Consider the following 21,064-nt stretch of genomic DNA (forward strand, 5'->3'; position numbering starts at 1 on the left):
GCGGCCGCCCCCGGGGGCCATCTTGGGTGTGGCGGAGCGGGTCCATGAGGGGGCAGAGCTGTGCGGAGGGACGGGGCGGGCTCGGCGCTGTGGTGGTTTGGTTTTGATAAAAAGCGTGGTTTAAAGCTGTGCAGGTCAGCTGGGGAGGGGGCGGTTTGTCACTGTCACAGTGGAGGGGTAGTGGCTGGGGAGCGCTGAAGGCAGAGAGGCACCTTCAGCCTGAGGGTGAAGTCCAGGTCGCGCTCCTGCCCCCGTCCCTGGGAGCCCGCCCTGCGGCACCGGGGGCCGTGTGGGGTTCAGCACGGTGGGTGTTGGGCCCCCTGATTGTGCTGGGCAAGGTGACAGCCGTCCCCTCATGGCCGCGGCGGGCGGGCTTGGGCCCACCTGTGTGCTGGGCATTGACCTGGGCACGACGTCGGTGAAGGCAGCGCTGGTGACAGGGACAGAGCGAGGGCTGGCGCTGGCACAGTGCTGCTCCAGGGAGACGCAGGCACACGGCGACAGCCTGGGGGCTGCACCGCAGGTAAGGGCTGGCAGGGAGCGCTGAGGGAAGTTGCAGGACACTGGCCTTGCCTTGCAGTGGCTGAGGTGTTTGGTACATTGGGCAGAGTCCAGTGGCTTTCCTGGATTGTTTTTGTGCCTAGATTGGCAGCGTGTTTCTGGATATCAAAAAGCAGAATTTAAACACCTCCTGCTCACCGTTCAAGGAAGTCAAGCAGAGCTGCTCGACTTAAGAAGGATCCAGGTTTTAAAATATTGCCTAAGACACTCTAAAACGATCTTTAACACACCCAGTCAGGAAGCAGCATGCACTTGCCAATTGGAAGGCTATTTTATTTTGCACTTCAGTGTAAGGTGGAATCATAACTGGAAACTCCCTGTGCAAATAACCAGCAACAAGTACTTCTATTAAAGAGCTTTACATCCATTGTGTTGGTCAATCTTAAAAGGATTAATCAGAATCATAAAAATTGTGCACTGTTTCTGATACCAAGGATACCAAACAGGCCAACTCTCCTCCTGCCAATTTATGCAACCTAAAGTACCTATGCACAAAGTTCACATTTATTTGTAGACTCCGTTGCAATAGTTTTGCAATCTTCATACTGATCTGTCACAAAGTAACTTGAACCTTTGAAAGTGTGAAAGCTTCTCCTGGGGATCAAGCAGTTTTGTCAGTTTGCTGGGTGGTTCTAGGAATAGAATATCCAGAAATGGAATATCAGCATAATCAAAATCATCAGTGAGTAAATAGGGAGGAGCTTTAGGAAGAGGTAGAGGAGACTGCACTGGTGTCTGAACACATGGGTAATTTTCTTTGTGAGGAAAATGAAGAGCAGTAGATAAGGTGAATTAATGAAAGTTTATAGTCAGTGGTCATGGATTTTTTTAAAGTTATGGTTGAATGTGGTTATTTAGGAAATAAAAAATTATTTTGCCTTAAGTTTAAGAGGCTCAACTTGCTACTATTGATTTTTAGTTTTTGTGGGTTTGTGTGGTTTTCTGCAATTTTTCTTTTATTATTTTTTTTACAGTTTAGTAGCGAATATTGCTCTAAAAAATGCTATTGAACTAAATGAATTCTGTCCTTCACTTCTGACTAAAGCAGCCTTGTTTAATAAATACACTGAGTGAATCCTAATGGCTTCATGCTCAGGATAATGCTTTGTGATTGCAGGGAATGGAGCAGGATGTCCAGAAAATCATAAGTGCATTGAATGAATGCCTTGCTGCTCTGCCTCAACAGCAGCTTCAGCAAGTCACCCACATTGGTATTTCTGGACAAATGCATGGGGTTGTGTTTTGGAAAAGTGATAAAGGTAACATTCATTCTTTAACATTCCTGCTCACACTGTTATGATGCAGAAAACTAAATTGTAACAGGGAAGTGATTATGTGGTTAAACTGCTGTGTCACTTTGGTCTTCTCTAAAACAGAATTAACAGGAGATCACTTATGGGAATTTTGGTTTTTTTACTAAAATTTAAGCTACTCAGTATAGTTCATGATAAAGGAGTTAGCCTAATGACATCCCTGCAGAGTCAGCACAGTTATTTATATAAAGGAGGAATAGCATATTTGTGGCTTGTTGATTGTTTCTCCATCACATGCTATCTACTGCCATTTCAAAGAACTTCTGCATCATGTGAATAACTTGCAGGGGGATGTATTCATCTCATAAAACCCTTACCTAGATGTTGGCCAGCATCTCAATAACTGTTCCCCCCCACCCAGAATCCCAAGACTTTTCTTTTTCCTAGCAAGTCATACATAGACTGTCATGTTCCATTCATTTTGTTGCTTATGTTTCTGTTAGTAGGAGCTGAGAAAAGACTGTGGTCAGGATTGTGGATGCTCAGCTGCTTGCCAAGACCTTAGAAACAAAATCAGCTGCAGTGAGGTAGTCATGTGGGGCTTGGTTGTGCAAATACCCAGATAATCCTTGTGATAGTGAGAATATTTGAAGAATCCAGGGCTTAGATTTTGAGATAGGGATGGATTATCTTCTTGGCTCATGCCTTATAAACCTACTGAAGTCTAAGGCTTCCAGAATGTGGGTCCATGTCTTTTTTTGTTTAACCCTATAATGTGCTCATCTGGACAATTATACAAGTTTTATTATAACAGGAGTTATGCAGATGAAGTAAAGATTTATTGTAAACCACAGAGCAGATTTCCCAAAAGTGCTGGTCACTGCCTGTCAGAAGTTGTCAGGGTCTTAATTGCTTGAAGAGGCACTGTACTATTCATTACTGGCTGTAATTTTACATTAAATACTAAAAATGATTAGAAATAAAGAAGTCCAAAGGCTGATGGACTGAATGAGCTGTTGTTGTTTTCCAGCTGTCCCAGGAGCTGCATAACAAAGCTTTGTGTATTCATAGGCACAGATCCTTGTGTCATATTGGTAAATATTTTATGTCCTAAAGCCACATGCCACTTTAGTTTCATTTCTACTAAGTGAAAGAGGGTGTTTGCTCTCATTTGTTTTGAGTGGACTAAGTGAATCCAGGACCTTTGGGAAACAAATAAAAATTTTAATGGCATCCTTTAGGGTTAGATTTATGACTAATAATATTTCTTAGAATCCATTTAAAACTAGAAAAACAAGTCCATTGGAAATTCAGTTCAAACAGATTTGATAGAACAGGGAATTGAGGGAACAAGAAAAAGTATGTGTTTTATTTTGCATATTTCTCATGGCCTCCCAGCCTTCAGGGCTGCTTTTTACTGTGTGAGTGTGACTTCCAAGCCCTGTATCCAACCCAAGAATTACAGTTTTTAGCCATATTTGTGTGAATCAGGAAGCTGAGTCTCTTCTCTTGAAACTCTGCTTCCTCTCCAAAACCCAAGAGTTTGCCTCGGTTCCAGAGTGAGTGACCTGTCCTATCCCTGCCCTGTGTCCAGGGATGGCTTAGGAGAGGTCAGAGCTGTGCCCTGGAATGTGCTGGCAAACAGTGCTTGAGCCCAGCCTCTCCTCTTCAGTGAAAGAATGTCAAGGTTTCTTCAAAGGTGTGGTGTTCTGTGCTTAAAAAGATCCTGTTGGACTGGGAAACTAATTTAAATCGTGAATTGAGCCCTGTCCTACCTTTGGTGAAACTATTGGGTAGTACATGAGTGTTTTACTCTTTAGTATTTTGCAGTCCACTGCTTAATACTCACAGATCCAGGTTTCTTGATGCTTTGACTCCAAAGGTGCTGCAGCTTTGTGCTGCCCATCCTGGGCGGTTCATACTGAGGTAGCATTCTCCAGGTGGTGATGTGGCACATCCCAGCTGAGGTTTTTATGTGACAGCTGCCAAGCCAGCTCCTCTCCTCCCATAGCAGCCTGTGGTTGGGTTTTTTTGAGGCTCACCTGTTATTCAAGATGTGTCTTTAATATCTCTTTTCAAGAGAAGGAAGGCTTTGAATACCACCCTCTGTGTTACAAAGGGTGATTTGCATTATGATGTTATCTAGGGCTGAAAGCTAAGACTAATTTGATTACAGTCTCTACTGGCTCTGTTTCTGATATATTTAACAAATGACCAGGTGTGTCCAGAAATGAGGAATGCCAGGTAGGCTGTGCAGCAGGGAGTCACTGGATTTCTTTGATTCTGTTTTGTTTTCAGGTTGTAAGTGGTCAGAGAGTGGCACAGGCCCTGCCTTTGAGCCAGACAAGGTTAGCCACTTGGTCACCTGGCAGGATGGCCGCTGCAGCCCCACCTTCCTGTCTTCTCTTCCCCTGCCACAGTCACATGTGAGCCTGGCTACAGGATTTGGATGTGCCACAGTTTACTGGTATTTAAAGAACAGGTACATTGCTGCTCAAAAGGCTGTTTCTCATCTTGAATTTATGTGGCAATTAGTATTCTTGTAGCAGGTTAATGCTGCTACAGGCTGAGGGGTTGTGTTTCTCTGTGATCATAATCTTAACTAAGTAGTCAGAGTATTTAAAATGGCAGTATTTGATATAAACTACATGCAATTAAGCATGTGTCCTGGTTTAGGGCAAGAGCATGCAAGAATCTCTGACTCTGTAAAAATACTACAGATCTCTAATAAAAGGATAAGCTTTCGACCATATAGGAACAGAAGCTTTAAAGTATCATAGACTAATTCTAGTCTGTAATACTGCTCAGAGGAGCTCTGTTAAAGCAGTTTGAACATTGTCATTTTGCCTTGTGCTGCTTTGGGGAAAGTACAGACGTGCCTAAAACAGACTTGCTTGGTCTGGTTACTGCCAGATGCTAAAACAGAGTCTCTAAATTAATTTCAGTTCCTTCCTTCCTCAGACACTGAGACAGATCCTCATGAGGTGACACAAATGCTCTGCTTTGTTATGGCCTATTTGCAGAGGATATATTTTTTTCCCTTATGACTTGGCATCAGCAAGATTTGCTCTTCAGTTTCATCTTTCTCAAAGAGCCAGTCTCTTCCTCTGCAATGAGTTCAGGTTCAATAAATGGGGAAAAAATTATTAGATCTTGTTTATTTTCCACTATGTGTTCAGCAAATATATGGAGCATGGTGTGATCTTTAGAGCTGCATAAGTCATGAGTCCAGCTGCTTTGTTTTGCTTCATGTTTGGTACATTTCCATTTATATAACTTGTGGATCCCAGAACAAGTGGGAATTTACCTATTTTTCAATAAAGCTCCAGGTTCAAAAAAGTGCTGTTTTATTTCACACAAACAATTAGTACTTTCCTGGTAATTTTTTCAGTGCTGTACTTTTGAACCTAGACAACCTATTCCATAAAGCTGCCCTCTCTCCATCTTCCATCTGGAGATAAGTTTCCATTTAAAAATCAAACCAAAACAATAAAATGCAGATTGATCACTGGGGTGGCTGTTTGATATTTAAATATACCCACAAGTCTGAAGTTCCCCCTAGCAATGAAAGTTGTCTTCTCTCACTGCCTTAATGCAAAAACCCCTCTCTTTTTTTTTTTTTTTTTTTTTTTTTTTTTTTTTAATTTGTTTAAAAGTCCAGATTTTCTGAAGGCTTATGATGCAGCTGGCACCATCCAGGACTACGTGGTTGCCATGTTGTGTGACCTGAAGAAGCCACTCATGTCTGTCCAGAATGCTGCCAGCTGGGGATATTTTAACTGCAGAAACAAGAGCTGGAATACTGACATGTAAGTGCTGAGGCCATTCAGTGGGGTTTGTGCACTGCTTGTATCAGGCAGTGTAAACACCTCTTTGGGCCCTGGCTGTTGATGTGCTACACATAAAAAGGGATTGAGAGTTAATCCTAATCAATTGTAGCCTGTACTGAAGAGCTATTGAGAGTTTGCTCTGTTTAAATCTAATAAAATCTGGCACAGTATTTTTAAAAGTACCTACAAACAGCAGAGCTGAGAGACTCCTCAGTGATTCCAAGCTGTTCTCTCCCTTTCTGTGGTGGGGTGGGATGGACAAGTGCCTGTGCCATGGTAAGCATTTACCACTCTGTAGTTCTTTGAGCTGAGCTTCATAACTTCTAAGACTTACTTGTGACAATACTTAAGAGCTATTAAGCTACAGGAAATCTTAGAAGGAATCAATTCATTTATTTACTTATTTATTTTAATGATTTGCTCTTTCAGGGCTGAGTGCTAAGGCCTTATATATTTCAGGGCTTAGGTTAGGCCAGGACTCCAAAGTGAAAGATCTTCTCACCAAGGTATGAAAGTGTGACAGAAATTTGCATTTTGCTGACTGAACTGTTACTAATGTGGTGGTGTTGTGTAGCACCTGCAGCTGATTGTGTAAGGAGTTTGTTGGACTTAACTCTTCCTGATTTTGTTGTGAACTACTAATTGCATGACAACTGAAGTTCTTTGATACTTAGCTGCATTTTTTGCTCGTTTTGCAGATGTCCCTTCACCCTGGCCCTTCTTGTACATATGACATCAGTAGGTTAAACTTGCTGAACATGTACTGTATAATCTCAGGTACTCAGATTGCATAGAAAGGAAAGCTATTTATCCTTCCAGACTGGTTTACCCAGCCCACTGGGCTGGAATGCTGTCCCTGTCCAAGACAAAGCTTTCTGAAGAGGTGAAAGCATCCATAAATCCAGCAGCCACAATGTGTGGCCAGGTTTCTTCAAAGAGTTTTCTGTAGTAATCCCACATATTCCCAAACTGCTTTATTCCAATACTGTTGTTCTGCTTCCAGACTGAAAAAATCTGGCTTTCCTGTCCACTTGCTTCCAGAGGTGGGAGACCCTGGCAGCATTGCAGGCAGGACAACCTGTGCATGGCATGGAATACCCAAAGGAGCAAAAGTGGGAATTGCTCTGGGAGATTTCCAATGCTCTGTTTATTCCTGTCTGACTGAGAGGACTGATGCAGGTGTGGTCATTTTGGTATCTAATTTGTTTTTCTCATAGTTCTCCTTCAGGGTAGCTTCATAAAACACTGCTTATTTTCTTTTTTCCCTTTTTGTGTGTTTTAGTTCTTAATATCAGCACCTCTGCTCAGCTGACCGTCTCAATGCCCCTGGGTTTCCAGCCTCCAGAGGCACCAGATCCTTCCTCAGCTGTCACTTATTTTCCCTACTTCAGTGGTGACTACTTGGCAGTGGCAGCATCACTCAATGGAGGCAATGTGCTTGCAACGTTTGTGGGAATGGTGGCACAGTGGGCACAAGAGCTGGGTAAGTCATTTCAAGGAGAGTTGAAGCACAAAACTGAGGTTGATCATTAAGGCAAAAGGAAGCTGAGGCAGAGGGACAAGCCTGGAGCTGTTCCATCGTGCCATAAAGTGAACAAGGATGTCATTTCTGGGTCATGCTTCCCAGATCACTGGAATTTCCTGCTGAAGCTTTTGAACATGTTGGGACAGCCATGCTTGGACTCCACATTCATATTCCCTCTAGGCCTTCTTTTGTTTTAAGGACAGAATTATTTTCTGCAAGTAGATTTTCAAAAGGCAAGGTTGGCAGATTTGAGGACACCAGAGTCTAACTTTGTGTGACTTCAGTCCAAAGGAGTCCTTTTGGTGCATATTTTGCAGCACTCTAAGGGATTTTAAAACTCAAACTCATGGAATATCTTTTAAGTGATTTAGGCATGGCGTTGACAGGTTTTTTAATAATCTCTTTGGTTTTGCACTGCAGAAATAAGCTCTGAAATTGTTCTTTCAGTAAGTGTTCGAGGTGAATGTTGCTTTCACATGGAATCCAAACACTGAAGCTGAACCCTGCTGTTAGTCTCTTTAAAGATAACTGTTTTGTGGAATTTAGCACAGTACAGGCAATGAGGAGTGGCTGTTTTTGTCAGGAAAGGCAGTTGCTGTAATCAGAAAAAGATTTCAGGTATGGCACATTCTGGATACAATCAGATGGCAGAATTATGCTTCATAATCTTGGACATACAATTGCCTTTGTGGCACAGTAGAAGACATCCAATATTTTGCTGAACAGGTACATCAGTGTCCATTGTAAGTGTTCACATGTGAAATACATCACTCCCTTTCAGATTGGTAACAAATTATTTCCCATCTGCAGGATTTCAGATTCAGGAATCTGCCATCTACCCAAGGATAATCCAAGCAGCCTTGGCCCAAAAGCACAGCAAGCTCTCAGTCCACCCAACCATATTTGGAGAGAGACACCTTCCTGAGCTGTTGGCATCAGTGAGCAGCATTGGTGCCTCTGAGCTGTCCCTGGGACATGTCACCAGAGCCCTGTGCCGTGGCCTTGTGGAGAACCTCTGCTCCATGTTACCTGTGCAGCACCTGGAGGAGGTGGGGGTGAGGAGGATCCTGGGCAGTGGCAGCGCCCTGGCCAGGAATGAGGTGCTGAGGCAGGAAGTGGAGAGGATTTTTCCATTCCCTGTGGTTTACGGGAAGGATGTGGATGCTGCTGTGGGGGCAGCTATGGTGATGTTTCAGAGTAAATAAAGTCATTATTTGGAATGGCCTGAGATGCAGCTTCTGGTTTTTTCTGACTCTATAGTGTTTTTTTTCACGTTATTCCACATACAATCTCACTCATTACAGTGGGACAGAACCCCTGCATTTAATGTCTGCCTCTCCTGGGTCTGCATATTTTGTTGCTCTGTCATTCCCATTTGTGAAATGAGAAGTAATTATCACATTAAATTTATCTGAGTGACTGGGAAAGATCCATTAACTTCCTGCATAAAAAGACACTTCTTGCAAGGCTCCTTTTCCTGGTAGGAAACATGTTGGAAAGGACTGGGAGAGAGAAGCTGCTGTCTGTAACTTGTCTGATGCTTTTGTGAACTCCCTTAAAATTTCCAAGTTTTATCCCCTGTGTTATGCTCTTAGAGTTTCTTTCTTCTCCTAGTCTTTATTTTAATGTTAAAACATTTATACTTTACTGTCTATGTATACGTTTCTTTTGCTCAAATGACATTGGGAAGCAAGTAATATGTTTCATGTTATCTGCATATAGTTTCATTCCTAGGAAGTACAGGTTTTCACTGGAATATGGACATGGATTCCACTCTTGCTCATTAGGAACATCAGGACTGACATTTTGATGAGGAGAAAGCTGTACTGAGTTCTGAGATCTTAATTACAGAGATGGCTTCATTTCCATTCCATGTCATGTTTAGGGAAATATTGGCATGTTACAGAGAAAATGTAGACTAAAGGTGTTGGAAAAAGTCTGAATTTGTTATATGTTGTTTTCCCTCTTGCATTATTATAAATATAATTTTATCAGCAGGTCTGCTTTAATTTTTATTGTATAACAAGAAAGAGCTGATGATGCTGTTGCATCAAAAGCTTTTGCAGCATTTTGGATGCTGCTGAGGACCTACCTATTGGTAATCTATATTTATGCATTAATAAACAGCCTTGTTACTCTGAGTACCACGAATCTAATTAGTTTGATATTAAATAGGCAGATATATAATTATTTTATATATTCATGGATAGATGGCAAGACTAGAGAGACACCCATCTTTTGCAAAACAAGAGACAGATAATGTCATTGAATAATTTCATATTCTACTCAAAATCTCAGGAAGCTGAGGGGTTGCTTCCAACCTAACTGGAAAAGCTGTTTCTCTAGACCAGTTTTTGCAGAAGAAAAATCTTTTGTAAATTATATATTTAGCAATACATGACACAGCTCTGATTTTTTGAGGGTGTTAATCCTGGATTAGATAAAATTGTTTTTTTTTCCTATAACATTAATGTTTAGAGGCTGACTGTTACATATCTATATATATAAAATTTATACAAAAAATAGGAGAAACATGAAACAATAAAAAGTCTTTAGGACTTACTGGTTCTTCCTCAACTCTGTTCTGAATCAGCTTATCATTAAAATATTTATCTTTAAATCAGCCACCCAAGAAAGGTGTCCAGAAAGGTGGTCGTGGTATATTTTACAAAGTTTTGTAAATTGAATTGAAATTAAAAAATTTAAACTGTGACCTCCAGAAACAATTGCTGGCTGGTGGTTTGGGTGCTGGTTTTTTTGGGGGTTTTTTTGGGAAGTTGAGTGTATTTATGAAGAGGAAATCTGGAGAAGAATATCCATTACTAAATGCAATTAAAGGGGGGAGAAAAACAACAGCAACTTACTGCAATTCTTGTAAAGAGCTTGGCTAAACCTCTGGGAATAGAAGCCACTGATGCTTCTGGTTCCAGAATTGTTCTTAATTATCTTATTGCTCCATTCTCTGTTTTTCCAGTGAACTTCCTTTGGTTCTAAAAATCATCACATTTTGCAGACAAATGAAGTGGAGAAGCAAACTCTGAGGGCTTTGCAGTCCAGGCACCTTGGAGGAGGAATATCTGGCACCAAATTCCTGTAGATCAGTGGGTGTTTACTGAGACTGGACTATTTTTCAGAAGACAGGATTTTGGTCAATATTTGTAAGTTCTGATTTGTAAGTTCTGCATGTATATTTGAATAACATGGTTATTTTTAAATTCTATTATTTGTGATGTGGCAGGGTATTCTATCCAAAATATTTCCTTATTTATTGTGTCAAACTTCTGTGTACATGGGTTTCAAAGAGTTCAGGTATGTTATGCATTTTTTAAACTAGATAATGCTTATTGGGTTGGTTTTTTTTTTCATCCTTCCACAGATTTGTGAAGGTTATTTCCCTTTTAGATTCCTACTCATGAGGAAATGCAGCTTTGTCTTCATTATCAAGTATATTACCAGCAGGGTTTTGAAAGGAAAGCACGTATAATGTAGGTTTGAGCAATTGCCAGGAGACAGGATTGAGCCTATTCTGTACATTTATATTTATTCTGTGGAAAATAAGTGATTGTGTGTTCTGTAGCCAATCCCTGATGTTTTTGGCTCAATCCATGTGAGATCAAATAAGACAAAATTAAAATTGTACATGACTATATTTCCAGGGTATTTTTTTCTATATTTTATAGAACTGTTTTTATTCCTTTTTCATTGTAGTAATAATTCTACTGTAATTTTAATATCTTGTTCCAAATGGAAATATTTTCATTTCTTATTTTTAGGATAATTAAGTTAATAAGATATTATGTTATTTTTTCAGAGTGATTCTAAGGAGACAAAGAACTTGAAAGGTGAGCAAGTTAAATTGCAGTCATTAGTATTTTATCTGTGCTATGCTGGTTTGCTTCCAGTAACCCTAAATGTGCAAGTTTGCAAATTGATGTTTTCTTTACATGTATATTGTACAAAATTATAGAAAATGCAAATGAAAAAATTTTCTTTCCTTTCCTGCTTTTACAGAAAAATGTAAGTTACCCTTAATGTAAATATGAATTATTCCCACAGAACTGAAAATCCAGCTTTAATTCAGGTTTGCACACAACCCTCAGAATGTTTCTCTTGTGAAGAGAAACAACCTTGAAGCATGTTCATGATGTTGTTTTCACACAGACTGTACAGAGAAAATTACTGACAACTCTGATGTGGTTTAAAATTGAGGCTTTTTAAAGATTTTGTGACATCCCTGTGCTCAAAACTGTAGGATTTCCAAGCAATGTAGGATTTTAGAGCGTGTCTAAAGGCAGCTGTGCAGCAATTCAGATATGATGTGTTCCTGTCTCCACTGCTGGAATTCCAGGGTATTTTACATTCAGTGGCATGAAGACAATATTTGTCTGATTAAAATGGGTTGATAAGAAACCAAACAAAAAAACAGGGCAACCTGTCCCACCTTCAGCAGATTGTGTTATCTGTGAGGATGGGGAGGCCCTGGCACAGGCTGCCCAGAGAAGCTGTGGCTGCCCCATCCCTGGAAGTGTCCAAGGCCAGGTTGGACAGGGTTTGGAGCAAATCTGGATAATGGAAGGTGTCCCTGCTCATGGCAGAGGGCTGGAACTGGATGAGCTCTAAGGTCTGTTCCCACCCAAACCATTCTCTGATTGTGTATTTGTTGCTTGTGTCATGTTTTGTGTGGTTGTGAATCAGACAAGATCAGCTGTGTGGTTTTTACAGTCTCATCTCATCTGTGTTAACCTCTTCCTCTCTGTTTCTGTGCCTCATGTCTGAGGTGACACATCCCTCAAGGATCACACACTCCAATTTCCTTCAGGCACTGCCATAACTCTGGCAAAGTCCTTCAGGGATCATTTTCCTGGGTGCAGGAAGCCCTCTGTGCTCAGCATCCCAGAGATCAGGTTATGGCACAAGCAGGGCTTTTTCACATCCCTGATAGAATCATGAGAATGGTTTGTGGCACAAACCAGTCAGAAAGTAGAGAAAAAAGCAAAGATTTTTGGGTTTAAGATTGTTCAGGCTTTGCCACTGACTGGAGGATGAGGCAGTGGATTTAATCAGAGGTAGTTAAGGCTCAGCTCTGCAGTGAAATGGACAGGAAGCTCTGGGATGCTCTGGTTTGCTTTTGCCATTCTGGAATGGGTAAGGGCAGTGGGAACAGGAACAAATGGAATAAAGACCCTACTAAACTGTTCTGGCTGTGGGTACAGTGAGAATGTGTCCATCTGCCTCATTTCTGGGATGAGAGAAACCAATCCACTCACTGATATTTCTGGAAAACGTTGCTAGGCAAAAGGGGACTCATGGTCCTGTATGTGCTGACTCGAGGTGTTTGTGTCCCTCCTCACAGCCTGCTGGCTCATCATGTCCTCCATTCTTGGGAAGATGAAGAAATTTGGCAGTTTTGACATGGAGGAATCTGAAGTGACAGATGAACACGTGGATGGGGAGGACTCTGTCCAGGAAACCCCTGACAACCCCCAGGGCCCACTCAGCACCAAGGTGCAACCACCCAAAAGCAACATTTTTGCAAGACGGGGCCGCTTTGTGATGGGGGACAGTGACAAGGACATGGCTCCCATGGACTCCTTCTGCCAGATGGATCACCTGATGGCGCCTTCTGTCATCAAATTCCATGTGAATTTGGAGAGGGGCAAACTTCACAAGTAAGTTTGCCTTGCGTAATGAATAGTTTGTAGTTCTTAGAGCAGCATTTGTTCCCTCCACTTGAGCATGACCATTTTTTCAGTTTCACTATTTTCTATGCCAAATTATGTTGCAGTTGAAAGTGACAATAACTGTTGTCTCTTGGCATCTCTAAAAATCTCTGTCTCCATGGATATTATGCCCAAGATTGGCAGTAGGCCTCAGTTCACTTGCTTGAGGCTGCTCAGTGAATGGACATGGCTCAGAGTGAGAACAAGGCCTGGCTCCAGGCCTGCAGTTACACTGCCAAACTTCAATGCCTCTTTGAAGACTTGTTCTCAGCTTTTCAGCAACAGAATCATAATTTTATCAGGGGAGTTGCTTGCAGACTTTGTTCTTTTAGTCTTTGCAGATGTACCTATTCTAATCTGCACTGTTTACTGCTTCACATGAGCAAATGAGGAACAGTGTTCTGGTAGTTGATGAAAAGCCTGCTAAATATCTGACTTTAGGTAACTGACATTTCCCCTTGTTAGGCTCCTATCTACAGATTCCATCACAGGCTGCTCAGAAAAAGCTTTCAAATTTTATGACCGCAGAAGGATCTTTGATGCTGTAGCCCAAGGCAACACAAAGGACCTCAGTGACCTGCTACTCTACCTTAATAGAACCTTCAAGCATCTCACAGATGAGGAGTTCAAAGGTACCCTTTAGTGTCACATACCTTGAGTTGCCCTCCTCTCCTTCCAGTAGTGCTCCTGAGATGAAAATAAAAAAAGATAATTATGTTACATGTCTGCAGGAGGTCCTTTAATAACCCTATTGATTAGGCAACCCATTGATTGGAAGGTTACAGGAGCTGAAATTTCCTGTGAAACACTAAATAAGGTTTCTTGTCTTTTGAAAAGAACCTCATTAATTCCTGCTTGCCTTGGTATAGATGGTGGGTTTGTAACCACTCTATATACCTATAATTTTTTGTTTTACAGAGCCTGAAACTGGCAAAACCTGTTTACTGAAAGCCATGCTGAATCTACATGATGGGAAAAATGATACCATTCCCTTGCTGCTGGATATTGCAAGGAAAACTGGAACTCTGAAAGAGTTTGTTAATGCAGAATATACTGACAACTACTACAAGGGTGAGAGAAACAGCTGCTGCAGTGGATGCTTAGGGTGCTCAGACTGAAATGGGGTCAGGCAGAGCTCTCAAAGTCTTGTGCATGAGGCCTTATGCACTCCAAAGTTCCACTGTGTGACTGACAATCTGTGCATGTGTGCTGGGGCTGTGCCCTGTTAGGTGCAATGTTCTGCCATTTTTGCTACACAATGATTTAATGACTTGCATTTGCTGTTTGTGTGGTTTTTTCCTGTTCAGTTCTAGAGTTCTTTAGCTTGTAGAGCTCTCAGTTCCAGCATCCAGAGCTGAGGGAATTGCTCTGCTGAATGCTCTCAGTCTGTACTAAATGCTGAGGATTTCTGTCTGATGAGTGAGTGTCTCTGTAGGCCAGACTGCTCTTCACATCGCCATCGAGAGGAGGAACATGTACCTGGTGAAGCTCTTGGTCCAGAATGGAGCAGATGTTCATGCCAGAGCCTGTGGGGAGTTCTTCAGGAAAATCAAAGGGAAATCTGGCTTTTATTTTGGTAGGAGTGAGCACAGTATGGTCTTTATTGATGGAGTTGTCCTAGCAGCATCCCAAGTGGAAGCTGTTAAATAATCCTGTTTATGTGGGACTGGAGGCTCAGAAGTACCAGATGGGCTGTTCCACCTTTAAGCCAAATATTTCCTGCCAAAGACCAAAATAATAAAGAAACACAGTTGGTAGCTGATGGTGTTCAGTGTGAGCCTGGTGTCAGCTTTCCTTTGTTCTCTGAGCACTGTATCCTTTGTCACCTGTTCCTGTCCTGGCAGGGTTTTTTTCAGCAGCTGTGTTTCTGTGATGTAGTTAAACCAAAGAAAACGTATTTTAACAGCTATCACAAGAATTGGTGCTGTTCCAGATGGGGAAATTAATCTTTTCTCATGGTGAAAGATGAAAACAATGTGATGTTTCTGTTTATGCACCTCTAGTACTGGCCTTCCTGACCACTCCTTCCCATTGCTTGCCATAGGAGAGCTTCCTTTGTCCCTGGCTGCCTGTACCAACCAGCTCTGCATTGTGAAATTCCTCCTGGAGAATCCCTACCAGGCAGCCAACATCACTGCTGAGGACTCCATGGGCAACATGGTCCTGCACACACTGGTGGAGATTGCAGATAACACAAAGGATAACACCAAGTTTGTAACCAAGATGTATAATAACATATTGATCCTTGGTGCCAAAATTAATCCCATCCTCAAGCTGGAAGAACTCACCAACAAGAAAGGGCTGACTCCTTTAACTCTGGCAGCCAAAACAGGAAAGATAGGGGTAGGTGAACAAAGGTGTTTGACTGTCCCATTGCTGTATCACATTATAGAGAGAATGTGTAAAACATTTATGCAGAATAGATTTTAGGACTTCATTATTGAGGCTTTTTAATTAAGAGGAACTGATGCTGCAGTTTAACTGCTCAGTCCTTAAAGGCTACAATGTGTGTGTCTGTGCTCAGCTGGTGTTATTCACACACCACTGGTATGAAAGGCAGCCCCAGAGGAAACAGAAAGTGGGTCTCTGATATAATCTGAACCACTGGAGCTCTTTTACTTCTGACTGGCTGATGTAACTCATCTTCTGGCAGTCTCCATTCAAAGTGATTGTGCTCAGAGGTGTGTAACATCTCTGCTTTTCTCTTGCAGTTTTGAAACAGATAATGCCAAGCTGTAAGAGGTGTTTCTATTTCCTGTCTCACATCACACAGTGAGGAAATCAACTGTGTTTATTTCAGACTGTGATCTCTGCAGTGCTCCATTGGTTTGGCTTCAGCTCAGTTGAGCTAGGGAGGAATTACCCCTCCTGTGTTGTGGAGAGGCTGAGGAATGAGAAGTCCATTAGCACTGAAACGTTGGTTGTATTGTTCTTTTGCAATTAGATTTTCGCTTACATCCTCAGACGGGAGATCAAAGACCCTGAGTGCAGACACTTGTCCAGGAAGTTCACTGAATGGGCCTATGGACCTGTCCACTCCTCTCTTTATGACCTGTCCTGTATAGACACCTGTGAGAAAAATTCAGTGCTTGAGATCCTTGCCTACAGCAGTGAGACACCAGTGAGTACTGCACCTCCTTGGCTGGGGAGAGCTTCATGTTCCACACAGAGCACCTTTTCCCTCAGTTCCATGAAACAGCAACCTCCTACCCTGAGCTTAAGGGAACTAGAGGGATCATTTGCTGAAGATTTATAAAATATGTGTTTTTTCAAATTCCAGTATATTCTGGTCCTAGCAAAATTCTTTTTCTTGTGCACAGAACCGTCATGAGATGCTGCTGGTGGAACCCCTTAACAGGCTGCTGCAAGACAAGTGGGACCGGTTCGTCAAGCACTTGTTTTACTTTAACTTCTTTGTCTACACCATGCACATCACCATCCTCACTGCAGCTGCTTACTACAGACCTGTACAGAAGAATGAAAAGGTACATTACTCCTGTCATGTGTCAGGGGAACCACCCATTGCATGATATCCCTTGCTGCAGCACACTGAGAAACTTAACTGTTCCCCCAGAAATGGAATTGCTTCCAGCTACTGGCAAGGCCAGGTCTTTCCTATCTCCAGTTCTGCTGAACATACCTGTTTTTCTTGTGTTCTACAGCCTCCCTTCACCTTTGGTTACAGCACTGGGGAATATTTTCGAGTAGCTGGAGAGATCCTGAGTGTACTGGGAGGCCTATATTTTTTTTTAAGAGGGGTAAGATATTTGAAAGTTTTCCTTTCCCTGTTTGGGTAGGCGTAGAAGAGAAGCAAACAAGCTTTTCCTGTTCATGAGCATTGACTGCTTAGATAATCCATGTTTTAGTCAAGAGGTACAGATGATTTTCCTTGAGCTGGTGTTACTGGAAAGGTAGATCTTGCACCAGTGTTGGTTTTGAACCATTCTTATGAGGTGTTTTATGGGTACCAGCTCCCTGATACATGGCTCAGTGATTAGTTAATTAATTCACAGGAGATACTTAATATTTCCTTGATGCAAACCTGGTCTTTGTTCCCTTTTCAGATCCAGTATTTCGTGCAGAGGCGCCCATCACTCAGGACACTGATAGTTGATGGCTACAGTGAGGTTCTTTTGTAAGCTCTAATATCTTTGATTGCATCTCAGCCTGAAACAGATGAATGTGTGGGATCTATAGTTCAGGCTGAAGCCACCTGTAATAGGAGCTTTGCTGTAATTCCTGGGTCTTTATAATGGTAGCGTTGCCAGTGGTTATCACTGAACAAATGGGTCTGGATCAGTGACCTCCTGTGGAGGTAAAGCAGATTAAGTGTCTGAATGTTCAGTGTGTCAGGCAGCAGAGTTAGGAATAGATCTCCAAGTGGGATTTATGCATTGTTTATGCAGAAATCCTCCCATAAGGGAGCTTTGCCTCTCCAAGGCCCTTTCTCTTCCCAGCTGGACAATCCCTTGTTCTGCTCTGTTCCCAGCACCGGTGGCCAGCTCAGCCCTCTGTGTTCACACCACTCTTGTCTTCCAGCTTTGTTCACTCCCTGCTCCTGCTGAGCTCTGTGGTGCTGTACTTCTGTGGCCAGGAGCTCTATGTGGCTTCCATGGTGTTCTCCTTGGCCCTGGGCTGGGCCAACATGCTCTACTACACCCGGGGCTTCCAGCAGATGGGAATTTACTCCGTCATGATCGCCAAGGTCAGTGCAGGGAGCGGCTGAGGAGCCAGCAGAGCCTCAGAGCAGGAACTTCTGCCAACAGCCCCATTTCCAGGGCACAAATGGCCATGTCTGCCTCTCATGTGACTCTGCTAGCCTTTGTTACTATTTTCTGAGTGAAATGATAAAATTTAAGTGATGTAGAAAAACCCTCTGCTCTTCACCCACATGTTTTATAGTAGTATTGATAGGATGATGATGATGATGATTTTATTACCTGCCATGCTTCAAAATAACTATAATTAGCTAAGCATGGATGCAAGGAGACTGAGAACAGTACAGGCTGCTCTGGTGTGAGATGGCCCAACTTTCTACCAGCTGGAAATTTCTCGAGTATAGATAAAATGTTGCCAAACACAGCAATTAGCTAAGAGGCAGTAGCTGGCTAATGAGCCTCTCTGTGATGTAGCCAGCCCAAGAGGGGAAGAAAGATGCAACTGCCTTTATGTGGTTTGTACTTACAAAGAGGAAACTGTTCCCATGTGTATGTGTTGCATTTGTGTGTAAATTGTTGCATGAATAAGAGAAAAATGTTTCCTGTATTAAAGTTTATTATCTCATCTGGATAAACAACAGTTTAATGCATGAACAGCCAGTTCAGAGCAAATGCATTCTTGAGCCAAAGCAGTATTTTCTACCAGTTTCTGTTGCAGTTTACACACAAGTTTTAAAATCTTTTCATCTGTTTCTCTCTTACAGATGATTCTTAGAGATTTATGTCGCTTCATGTTTGTCTATCTTGTATTCCTCTTGGGATTTTCTACAGGTAGTATTCTACTTGGAATTACCTTTTGTTACCTTAAAGAATCTCAGAAAATTTTAGTTTTCAAGTTGCTTAGACTTTTTGTTCCAAGCTAAAAACTAACAAATTAACCTACTTAAAAAACCAAATCTCTTCAGAATAACGATAATCTGTGGTACTTTCATACAGCTTTTCATCCCTAGGTTGCAAAGCTGAATAGAAAACCAGTCATCCTTTTCTATGTGGAGAAAACGGAGTTAGCACCTGCTAAGAGGGTGTCAGTTCTGGGGAACATTTTATAGGGAAGATTCCCTGGGGTCAATGTGCCGTGGAGGGAATGTGTGTTACCTTTCTGCTCATTTTCATTGCTTGCAATGAAGTTATGATCTCAAACTGTGTTTCCATTGTGTGAATGTAATTCTCTTTTTGCTGCAGCTGTGGTGACTTTGATTGAAGATGACAACGAGGGGCAGGACACAAATATCTCTGACTATGCCCGGTGCTGCCACACAAAACGAGGCCGCACCTCCTACAACAGCCTCTACTACACCTGCCTGGAGCTCTTCAAGTTCACCATTGGCATGGGGGACCTGGAGTTCACAGAGAACTACAGGTTCAAGTCTGTGTTTGTCATCCTGCTGGTGCTCTATGTCATCCTCACCTACATCCTCCTGCTCAACATGCTCATTGCGCTGATGGGGGAGACTGTCAACAAAATTGCACAGGAGAGCAAGAGCATCTGGAAACTCCAGGTGTGTTGGTTCTGTGAGGCTGCTGTCTAAAAAAAAAGGTGTGGGGAACCCTGAGAGATTTCAGAGAGAATCTTAAGAGCTGATGTATCTACAGGTCACTGCTTCTTTCAGATTCACCTGAGCACGTCCTAAAAAAAATGTATTAGTTCCATGTATATTTGATGTTTTGCCTAAGCAGACGTTCCCAGTGTTCCACAGATGTTCAGAATGTAAGAAAATAAGTATTTTTGTAATTGGACAAAATTATTTGGGCTTTGTATGATGGAAAATCCTGATCAGAGTATGAAGAAAGAGATTATGCAAGGGGAAAACCAATCTTTACCAGAATCAGTTTTTGTTTGAGGTAAGAAAGAGAACTTCTAGTTTTGTTCACAGGGCAGTAATTCAGTGTTTTCAGTGACATGTTAACAAAGGGTGATGTCTGCCCTAAGATGTTGACAATGATAAAAACTCGGGGTTTTTGAAACAAAGACAGAATTCAGGATTTGTTTGACTTTGACCAGCAGCCCCTCAGTGCTCTGCTTTCTCTTACCTGGCAGAGAGCCATCACAATCCTGGACATTGAGAACAGCTACCTGAACTGCCTGAGGCACTCATTCCGCTCTGGGAAGCAAGTCTTGGTGGGGATCACACCTGATGGCCAAGATGATTACAGATGGTGCTTCAGGTAACCTCTTTGTTTGTGTATCAAGCCAACAATCTTTGTAGACAGACAACTTCAAGTATCTGGTGGTGGGAAACAGAACTTTCCCCCTGGAGCACTCTGAAGAATAGAGCACTAATAGTGTCTGCAGTGGTCAGTTTAATCTGGTTTTTGGGTCAGATCTGAGGCTTGAGAGGTGATGGTTTGTGGTATAAACTGATCCTGGAGCTGTCTGGTGATCCTTAGAATAGATCTTGGGTTTGTTGTTGTCTCCCCAGGGTTGATGAAGTGAACTGGTCCACGTGGAACACTAACCTGGGCATAATCAACGAAGACCCTGGGTACTCTGGGGACCTCAGACGAAATCCCAGTTTCTCCATTAAACCTGGCAGAGGTGAGGCTTTCAGGGACCCAAATCCTGGTGTGGACTGCACTCTGGTGATAGCAGCAGCATGGATTAATCGACAGAGGGCAGTCAGTGCTATGCACCTACTGGCAATGCAGTGACTGAGTTGATGGCATTTTCAGCCTGCACAAAATGCAGAGGATGAAATGGGCTCATTGCTCCCAGTTTGGCTCTCTGGAGTGAAAACCAAGGAGCTACTTTGGACACCCCAAGTCCCAGAGTTTGGGAGCTCAGCATCCAGCACCAAAGCATTTAACTGTGCAGTCAGTACTTGCCAGCTGAAATATGGAAAACTGGTGGAACAGGATGGGAAAGAAAACCACAAAGTCCTTTCTTCCTGCTTCTTTCTTCTTTCATCAGCTTCCTGTTCAAACCACTTGTATATTTTCTTCTGTTTCTGGGGAGGGGGAAAAAATTAACCATTCCTTTTGTTTTTAGTTTCAGGGAAGCACTGGAAAACATTGGTTCCACTTCTAAAAGATGGAGAGAAGAGGAGAGAAGAGCCTCACAAGCTGCCAGAAGAAGTCAAATTAAAACCTGTATTGGAACCTTTTTTTGAGCCAGAAGATTCTGAGGTGTTGAAAGAGTCAATTCCAAAGTCAGTCTAATTCTGGGTTCCTCTGCTGGTCCTCACAAGGACAATAGAGCACTTCATTTAAAGGAACAGGGACTTCTGGAGAAAGGTCAGATGACTTAGAGAATTACCATGTGCAATGTTTTATTTATTACACTAAGTATGCTAAATAAACTACTTGTTGTTTAAGCTCATGTCTTCATGGTTACTTTTAATACAAACTTCTGTCTGCTTTTAGAGTCTCTTGTATTAAACAATTATTTTTGTGAGCATGCACAGGCCCTGATTTTCTGGCTTTGCTGCCTCAAAAACCAACCAACCAAATTATTGTGACA

General features: G+C 42.2%; 2 protein-coding genes across 4 annotated transcripts; both read left to right on the forward strand.

Annotated features, from left to right (window-relative positions):
• The first annotated feature begins 16 nt into the window (after positions 1-16).
• SHPK (sedoheptulokinase) lies at positions 17-8,397 on the forward strand. Of its 3 annotated transcripts, XM_015646255.3 has the most exons (8): positions 1,752-1,820; positions 2,321-2,401; positions 2,845-2,908; positions 4,113-4,296; positions 5,471-5,623; positions 6,648-6,823; positions 6,927-7,127; positions 7,980-8,397. In XM_015646255.3, exons 1-8 carry the CDS (start codon positions 1,791-1,793, stop codon positions 8,372-8,374), a joined length of 1,284 nt encoding a protein of 427 aa, XP_015501741.1. In that variant the 5' UTR covers positions 1,752-1,790; the 3' UTR covers positions 8,375-8,397. The 3 variants fall into 3 exon arrangements, with proteins under 3 accessions (XP_015501740.1, XP_015501744.1, XP_015501741.1); XM_015646254.3 differs by lacking the exons at positions 2,321-2,401; positions 2,845-2,908 and adding an exon at positions 17-523 and having other exon boundaries at positions 1,679-1,820; XM_015646258.3 differs by lacking the exons at positions 2,321-2,401; positions 2,845-2,908 and adding an exon at positions 17-134 and having other exon boundaries at positions 1,679-1,820.
• Positions 8,398-8,494: 97 nt separating this feature from the next.
• Positions 8,495-20,918, forward strand: TRPV1 (transient receptor potential cation channel subfamily V member 1). The gene is made up of 17 exons (XM_015646240.2): positions 8,495-10,327; positions 10,981-11,011; positions 12,523-12,838; positions 13,355-13,521; positions 13,808-13,960; positions 14,325-14,465; positions 14,934-15,232; positions 15,834-16,010; positions 16,210-16,374; positions 16,552-16,647; positions 16,954-17,024; positions 17,429-17,594; positions 18,312-18,378; positions 18,790-19,106; positions 19,646-19,773; positions 20,028-20,143; positions 20,594-20,918. Exons 3-17 carry the CDS (start codon positions 12,537-12,539, stop codon positions 20,761-20,763), a joined length of 2,535 nt encoding a protein of 844 aa, XP_015501726.1. The 5' UTR covers positions 8,495-10,327; positions 10,981-11,011; positions 12,523-12,536; the 3' UTR covers positions 20,764-20,918.
• The last annotated feature ends 146 nt before the right edge of the window (positions 20,919-21,064 follow it).

The sequence above is a fragment of the Parus major genome, chromosome 19 (assembly GCF_001522545.3).
Source record: "Parus major isolate Abel chromosome 19, Parus_major1.1, whole genome shotgun sequence".
NCBI lineage: Eukaryota > Metazoa > Chordata > Aves > Passeriformes > Paridae > Parus > Parus major.